This window comes from Tenrec ecaudatus, chromosome 4 (assembly GCF_050624435.1).
Source record: "Tenrec ecaudatus isolate mTenEca1 chromosome 4, mTenEca1.hap1, whole genome shotgun sequence".
Classification (NCBI taxonomy): Eukaryota; Metazoa; Chordata; class Mammalia; order Afrosoricida; family Tenrecidae; genus Tenrec; species Tenrec ecaudatus.
Genome location: NC_134533.1, coordinates 5,333,949 through 5,342,500, shown reverse-complemented (window position 1 = coordinate 5,342,500; position 8,552 = coordinate 5,333,949). Strand labels below are relative to the sequence as shown.

Here is an 8,552-nt window from a genome sequence, read left to right as displayed (position 1 = left end):
CCACTCCCGGTCCTCTGAGGGGCGTGAGCCCGTCTATGGGGCCGTTTTGTGAGAGAGGCAAACCCCGTGGCATTTCCAGTGCAGACTGCCCTTTGCCAGTGGCATTTCTGCCGGGGGAGGTTGTCCGGGGCGTCTGGTGACCTCACCGGTCCTTCAGCTGTGAGGTTCTGACAAGCTCATCTCTGAGACTCCATCCAGATAAGGCCTTGACCGGAGGCGGCCGTCCGACTTACAAGCCCCGCCCTGCGTTCTATAAAGACGACTATGATCGATATGTCTTAGACCACAGACGTGCCCTACAGCTCCACTTAGGTGCCTACTTTTGCCAAAACCAAAACCCAAACTCGCTGCCATGCAGCCAATCGCGACTCTTGTAGCACAGAGAACAGCTGCCCGGCAGCTTCAGGGCCTGCAGCGCTTGGCGGGAAGAGAAAGCCTGTCTTTCTGTGAGGAGAGGCTGTTGGTTTCCAACTGCTGGCCTTCTGGTTCGCAGCCCAACGTGTAACCACGACACCGCCAGGGCCATGAAGATAGCTGAGAGCAAGTGGTCCCGTGTCCCTTGCTACCCTCTCTTCAGCCGTGAGTGTGACAGGCTGGTGACTGCGCGTGGGAGAAAGGAGCTTGGTCTGTTCCCTGAGGCGGGGAAGAGGCTTTCCCGCATTCAGATAGAGTCCCATGGGACCCCTTATCTACGCGCACCCATCACCTAGAGGTGGCGAGATGGCCCTGGGCATCTTCACTGTGAAAAACTGCCCTTGACCTTCCCTCCTATAGACTTAACAGGAGCAGGGCGAGCCTGACCCAGCAGACATCCGGCGTGGCCCTTTGCTCAGAGACAGGGAACCACAGCCTCATCTTTCCTGGGTATGAGCTCAATTTAAATATGGCACCTTAGGCTTTTAAAAAAGCCACGGCATGCCTCTTTTGTCCTAAGTGAGGGGTGCCCAAGGGCTACTCCATAGCAGCTTTCTGGAGAAAACCTTCCGGGCCTGCCTGGGTCGTCTTCTGAAGGGCGGACAAGGCCGGTTTCTGCTCCAGGGATGTGCTTTCCAGGTCCCCCCAACCCCTCCCGTGCTCGCTCTCCTGACACCTGAGTTCTATATGGCGTGGGGGTGAGGGAACCCAGGCCCTGACCCGCCTTCACCACCTGGCGGTCAGGCCAGAAGCCCGACAGCCTGCTCACTGAGAAATGCCCTGGCTTTAAACACGACCTTGTCACCCGGGGCCGGGGGCTCGCTGCCCCCTCCTCACCACCCATGTACAGCAGAAGGGACCCCCCAACCCTGTGCTACTGCAGCCCCTCTGTCAGCCCATCTTGGGGTGGGACTTCCACCAAGCCCCCTACCCCCAATCAAGTGTCCCTGCCCTCGGCCGGTGCAGACTCAGGGCGAACCCCACAGACAGGGAAGGGCTGCCTCGGTGTCTCTGAGCCCGTGGCTCTGGACAGGGCAGTGGTCTCATCTTTTTCCCACACAGTGGCTGGGGGTTTCGAACCGCTGACCTTCCTTCGGCTTTTGGCTTTCCCCACGAGACACGTATTCTCAGGTGCGGTGTAAACGGCCACAGAAGACAGTCAAAAACTTTATTCACCTTAAATTTTACAACAGAACCAAAAGACAGTCAACTTAGCAAGCAGGCCGCTACCACCCACCGGCCTCTACAGACACCTCACCCATTTCACCAACAACAGTGAAGCGGACTGCAGTGGCGCTGGTGCTCATTGGGGCATCACTGGGCCCTCCCACCACGCAGACACCTCAGAAACCCGAGTGTGGCGGGAGCCTGGGGGATGAGACCACCTGTGGCTGGGAGGTCCCAGGTGCTCATGTGACGGGGCGGGGCCCCAGAGCAGCCGTTCTGCCCGAGTGGCACTCTTAAGCCGTGCCCTGCAATGCGATGGCCGGTCTGGAGGTAGGGAGGAGGTCCAGGGGACGGGCCTGCGTTGTCTCCAGACTTAGCTGCTGCCGCCTGCTGCCTTCAGCCAGCCGCCTGTGCCGCCCACTACTCCATCACCAGTCCTTTGGACTTGAACTCGGTGCGCAGGATCTGCGAGAGACACCTCCCAAACTCCTCCAGGACCCTGCGCTCGGCCAGGCACTGGGAGCAGTGCTCCTTCTCGGCCTCCTCCCCCTGGGCCAGCAGGCAGGCACAGGTGGCCTGCACCACCTCCCAGGAGATGCAGGAGAAGTTTGCCCTGCAGACGGGGGTGGGGGAAGTCAGTACTGGGGCCAGTATACCCAGCACAGCACCCCTGCCTGCCACTAGGCCCAGGGTCTGCAGACAGGGAGCCAGCTGCCAACCTTGGCATAGGGGCTTCCTGGGGACCTGGTGGGGTCACGCCATCAGGGGGGTCCTGTCTAAGCGCAGAGCTGAGCTCACTGCCTCACCTGAGAATGCCTGGGCATGTTGAAAATGGAGCTGAGGCCGGGGTTAGGCACGCCTCTGAGTGAGACTGGCCCCAGGACTGTGAAATTACCCAAAAGCCTGGGGCTGCGGGTTCAAGTCTACTGGGGAGCCCCTAGGAAGCAAGGCCTGGAAGTCTACCAGGAGGCCGAGGTCCTCAAGGCCCTGTGCCCCCTTGTCCTCGACACTTGATTCCTAGGCCTAATGGGAGCCCTCTCTCACTGCCATCCATCCAGTCGATGCTTATGCCCGGTGACCCCCAGGACAGGGTCGACGGCCCCTGTAGGCTTTGCAGGAGGACACAGCACCCCCCCTCTCTCCCGCAGAGTGGCTGGGGGGTTCTTAGCACCTCAGTGCTTAACCGTGACTCCACATCATTCAGTGGGCCAGCACCGCACTACTCTGGGCCCCATGAGGAATATGATGTGTGGAAGCCCATGCCTGCCATGGCCTCCTATGAGAAAGCATGGCCGAGGGGTGTGTGCTCCAGCCTGTGTGCTGCTGGCCGAGGGGCTCTCGTCCTGGTCCCTGGTGTGCTCCGAGTGTGCACAACGCTGGGGAAACTCGGGCAGTGAGGACAAGGCGACCTGGCTCAAGGGACAGCCAGGGGCCTCCATGGAAGCAATGAGTGTGTGCGGAGTGCCCGTGTGTGAGTGTATTTGAGCAGGTGTGGGTGTGGGTGTATATGAGTAGGTGTGAGTGTGTGTGTGTCCATCCAGGCCTTCCTCACTCCCACCCCTGCAGACTTAGTTCCTCTCAATGCCCCTTTTAGGGGGCTAAAGTGGGTACCCACCGGTCTCTCCTGGCCTTGGGGGGTCCTGGGAATTTGGCGGGTGATAGGTGCTGGCTGCCCTCCAGCGCCCCGACAGCCACGCCGAAGGGCAGGTTCAGGAGGGGCTTCCGCTCCGGACTGTCTTCACAGTTCTTGCAGCCCACACATTTGCACATGGAAGAACACATGATCTTGGCCTGGGAATGCACGTGGCCACCAGGGGTGAGGTCGTCCCACACACCTGGGCCACAGTGGCGGGCAAAGTCTGTGGGCGCCCTAGGGGCTCTCACTCTGTGTATGTGTGCGTGTGTTGGTATGTGGGGTGTGTGTCTGTATGGAGGGAGGGATTGTGGGTGTGACCCACTGAGACTCATTAGGGGAAGGGAGGCTGCTCAGACTGAGTGTCCATTCTCCCCCGAATGTCCACGTCGACTTAGGGGCTCCCCCCAGCCTGTTGGTCACCTCCAGAAAGGGGCCTCAGAGACCTACGCCTACGCCCCTGCCCCTCGGGGCCCGCGCTGCTCAGTGCTGAGCTGGGATGGCACGCAGGGCCCCGGCCCGCCCCCCGCCCACCTGGTAGCACTCGCAGTAGTCCTTCAGGCAGCCCCACCGCTTGCAGCTGCACCCTTTGCTGGGCCTCGGTTTCGTGTCACCTGGCTTCCCCGTCCCGACTTTCGGTTGGAAGGCCTCTGGGTTCCTATCAAGACAGGCCTGCGGAGGAAACACCGGCCCGCTTAGCTGCGCCCGGTGGTGCAGAGAGGACACCGGATCTGGTCGCTGCCAGCAGCGTGCCCCCTGCCCACGCTGAAAGGTGAGTTCCTGTTGGACCCTGTGGGTCATGCCATCCCACCAAGGAGACCCCAGTGGAACTGCCCCTGGGGGCTTCCAAGGAGACCCCGAGGCACTGGGTCAGGGGTTGGGCCCTCTTCAGGCCCACCAGCTTCTCCCAGGCAGGTAGGAGAGGCTGTCTATTCCCATAACGATTTACAGCCTCAGCACCCCCAGAAAGATAGGGTCGCTGTGAGTCAAAGTAACTGGGTGGCAGTGCACTGGGCTCCGTCTGTGGCTGTTCATTCCTCGTAGGAGCAGGCAGCCACATCGTTCTTCCATGGTGTGGCTGGTAGCCTCGAACCCACCGCTTCTCAGACAGCATCTGAGCACTTAACGCCTGCCCACCAGGGCCCCTGCCCTAGAGACAAGTCCTCGCCATTGGTATAGCGGGCAGAACTGGCCAGAGCATTGGAAAGCCGACTGCCTTGGCTCTCGGCTGTGGAGCGGAAGGTGGGCTCCAGCCACCGGCCTGTGGTTTCACAGCCAAGCGCTTAACCGCTGCACAATCAGGGCTGCTGGCCCACAGGTCTTCCTGCAGCCACTGTGCCTCCAGATGTGGTGCTGAGTGGGGGTCTCTAAGGCCAACTCCTCTCCTCCCAGCATTCCTTGTGCAGTGTCTCCCCCAAAATGAGAGCAGCTCACACATGGTCCAGCCTCACCCACCTGCCCTGTTCACATGTACCTGCTCCTCTGGTCCTCACAGTGGCCCTGCGAGGCAGAGGGGCTATTGTGGCAGATGAGAGAAGGGAGGCCCACGGTGTAGAGAGATGGTACTGGACAAAGTTAAGATGGTACTTAACTGGTACAGCCCTCAGTTAAGCCTTTCTCTCACACACACTCGCCTGTCCTGTTGCTTCTGTTTATCTACCTCCTTACTCACCTACCTGCCTACTCTGTCTCCATACCTGCTCCACCCACCCACCCATGCAACCTCCTACCCACCCATACACCCACCTACCTGTCCATCCACCAACCTATCTATCCATTCACCCATCCATCCATCCATCCATCCATCCATCCATCCATCCATCCCTCTCTCCATCCATCCATCCATCCACCCATCTACCCTCATGTCCATCCACCTATCTACCCATCCATCTACCCACCTATCCATGCATCCATTCATGCATCCATCCATGCATCCATCCATCCACCCATCCACCTACCCAGCCACCCACCTATCTATCCATCTACCCATCCATTCACTCATCCATCCACTGATCCATCCATCCACCCACCTATCCATCATGCATCCATCCATGCATCCATCCATCCATCTATCCATCCCATCCATACTTTCATCCATCCACCCACCTGTCCATCCACCTACCCATTTACCCATCCATCTACTCATCCATCCACTGATCCATCCATCCATCCACCCACCTGCCCATCTACCCATCCACCTACCCATCTACCCATCTATCCACCCATCTACCCATCTATCCACCCATCTACCTACCCATCCAGGCACCCAAATGGACATGCATACATATATACATCCAACCAGCCAGTCAGTCATCTGCCCACACATACATACAGACAGACAGACAGTTACCCATACAGGTGTAAGTACATCCAGTCAGCTATCCATCTACAGACATAGTTTCTCATTTCAAGGTGACTCAGTGCTCCCTGTGAACACCCCAACAATACTGAGGTGAAGGTGGGGGAGGGCGCCCTGAGCCTACAAGCTGGGAGCCATGCTGTCCGATGCCACGGCCCCGGTGCAGTGCTGTCACTGTAGGGAATCCACAGGACACTGCAGGTCTGGCGTGGGACGCCTGTGAGGGTGGAGAAGATGTGTCCCAGGGCACACCTGAGTGACCAGCACCCCAGCCACCGCCCACCCCCAAACTCCCGAGACTCCTTGTGGGGGACAAAGCTCCCACAGGGACCTCACTACCTGCTCTGGGATGCCCAGAAGCAGAGCCACACCGCGGGGCCTCCGGGGCGCGTTCTTCTCGCTGGGCCACATGCTTTTTTCCCCTGTTGCATGGCACTCCCCCACCCGCCACACGACGGGGCGTTTTCTCCTGCACCCAGGGCTGCATCCAGCTCAGAGCTGCTCCACACGTTCAAGTCAGCGTGACCGCTGGTTTCTGTTGGCTGTCGTCTCAGGAGTGGAACTGCTGAATCGTGGTGCGTGCCAAAAGAGCCCCCGCTGGCAAAACAGGCTCCTCACTGTTTGGGCCAGGTCCGGACAAGGCAGCCCCTTCCCTGCCCTCTCACAAAGACAGATCATCTGCTGGACTTCGCAGCCCTGGCTTCCAGCCTCCAGGCAGCCCCTTCCCGCAGCCTTTCAGAGAGATGGGTAACCTACTGGACTTCAAAGCCCCTGCTTCCAGCATTCCAAGGAACTTATTTCTCTGAACAAAGTCACTTAGCCCCTTCCGCCAGCATCCCAAAATGAAAGTTTGCAATGAGCAAGATAATTCACTCACAGACATCCTGACTCAAGGCCTTGCAGCTGCAGCACTAACCGCCTCGCTTCCCCTTAATCAGGACATAGGTCCTCGGCTCAGACCATATGTGTATCCCACCCCTCACTGCCAAGCTGCGACTTCCCTACCTGTCTCAGCCCCTTAGGTTGTGGAATTCCCCCAGGAGTCTTTCCTGGCCTTAGTAAAGCCTTTCTTTTCTTTGCATTCCTGACTGAGCCCCATCTCCTTTCTGCACCGCTGTCGCCACCTCTCATCTGGGTGCCCAAACTCGGGAGCAGCGGAAGGGGCCTCCCTCTGGCTGGCATGCAGTCCAGTGCTCCACTTCCACGGACCCCTGAAGCCTGTCTGTGCAAACCATTTCTGCCCTTTGTGTTTACTTCCTGGGATTCCCGCCGCCGGCAGGACTGCTGGCCCTGGGCCTGGCAATCACTGCACCTTCCAACTGGACTAGAGCGCAGAGGGTGAGGCTGAGCTCCGTCTACCTGTTTGAGTGCTTTGTACTTGCAGCTTGGTGCTGCCTGCCCCAGAACGACTCAAACTGCTCTCAAACCCACTCCCCCCTTTTCTCACTCTGAACAAAGGCCTCTGACCGCCCTCCGCCCTCTGTGTTTGCTGGCCATGAGGCCGGGCCCCTCCCCCTCCTCAACTCCCCATGGTGTCTCTCACTGACCCAAGGTCCCTGTCTGCCAGGTAAAGCCCTAGGCCTGCGCCAGGGAACCGTCCTGTTCCGGAGAGTCCAGGACTCTCCTCCTGGGTCCCGAACACTGTAGGGGACGGGCTCAGGGTTGTTGGACCAGTCCTGTCTGACGGTGGAGACAGGGACCAGGAGAAGTCCTTCTCCTCTGCCTGTACCCCCTGCAGTTTGAGACACCATGGGGGTGCGCCCACTCTAAGCAGCCCCAAATCAGCCCTTTGGGGTGCCTACTGGCCACTCTCACTAAACTGGCCTTGGATCCAGACATTTGCCCTAAGCTTCTGGTCTTTTTCTGTAACCAAGTGTGGCCACAATCCCAATTAGACAACGGGTCATGCTGGCCAGAAAACGGTACTTACAATTTCAATATTCTCCCTGACCTCGAAAATTTTTGTCACCAGTCTCAAAAATGGCCTGAGGTTCTGTACGCTCAGACTTTTCCCACTCTCGTCCCTCCTTACGCACCTCCTGTCACCCAGCCCCAGACTTCCTTGCCCAGTCACCCACCTCGCCACTGCACAGACCAACCTCGCCCCTTCCGATGCCCTGGAAGCATTGTCCTTCCTGCCCACCCGTCCTCTGCCCTATTCCCTGCTGCCTCCTGCAAACCCGGAGCCTACCCAGGCTCCTCCTCAGCCCTCACAACTTTCTCAACCCCCACCGCCCCAGCCCTCCCCTGCCCCTCTGCCCTCTCCTGTTGCTTCCCACACCAGGTTGCATTGCGTTTGTCCGCTCCGTGAAGTGGCTGGGGCAGAAGGCCTGTCAGGGTCCATGCACCATTCTCCCTCACAGACCTCTCTCAAATAGGAAAGCGTTTAGGGACCCTTGCTAATGACCCTACTACCTATATTAAAGAGTTCCGGTACCTCACCCGAGCTTATGACTTAACCTGGCACAGTCTCCAGAGAACCCTCACTTCTACCCTCATCCCTGATGAGTGAGAACGGTTTTACAGCTGCCCGGCAGCAGGCAGACCAGGTCCACTCACGGATGCCACCATGCCCATCGGCCCGTGGGCAGTTCCTAGAGAGGCGCCAGCTTGGACTTACCAGACAGACACCAGGCTGGATGGACGGGAGGGCAGAGCACTCACCCTTCTAATCACAGGGCCCCCTGGGCCCTCCGGAGGGAGGATGCTGCGACGCTGTGCCCTGTGGGCCTGGCTGCTCAAAGCTGAGGTTTGTCCACGGACTTGCCCATAATTCACAAGGAAAGCTCAATTACCTGAGGCAAACTCAGCAGGCCGGGCCTGGAGCTGAACGGTGGGTTTGCTGTCCTGGAGACCACAACGGGCGGCCCTCCGCGGAGGACTGCCCAGACACGGGACAGGCACAGAGCCGCGCCCCTGCCCTTCGCCTGCAGGGAGCTCCAGGAGAGGTTTGTCCCTTCCGTGAAGTCTAGGTTGTCC

The 8,552-nt window shown here is 59.1% G+C and overlaps 1 protein-coding gene across 1 annotated transcript in view; it reads right to left on the bottom strand.

Annotated features, from left to right (window-relative positions):
- Positions 1 to 2,001: 2,001 nt before the first annotated feature.
- TESMIN (testis expressed metallothionein like protein) overlaps positions 2,002 to 8,552 on the bottom strand; it is a 40,423-nt gene continuing 33,872 nt past the window's right edge. Inside the window, exons 7-9 of the mRNA XM_075547977.1 lie at positions 3,749 to 3,886; positions 3,197 to 3,372; positions 2,002 to 2,194 (exon numbers count right to left, since the gene is read on the bottom strand). Of these exons, the coding sequence (XP_075404092.1) occupies positions 2,002 to 2,194; positions 3,197 to 3,372; positions 3,749 to 3,886 (507 nt within the window). The remainder of the gene's footprint in view (positions 2,195 to 3,196; positions 3,373 to 3,748; positions 3,887 to 8,552) is intronic.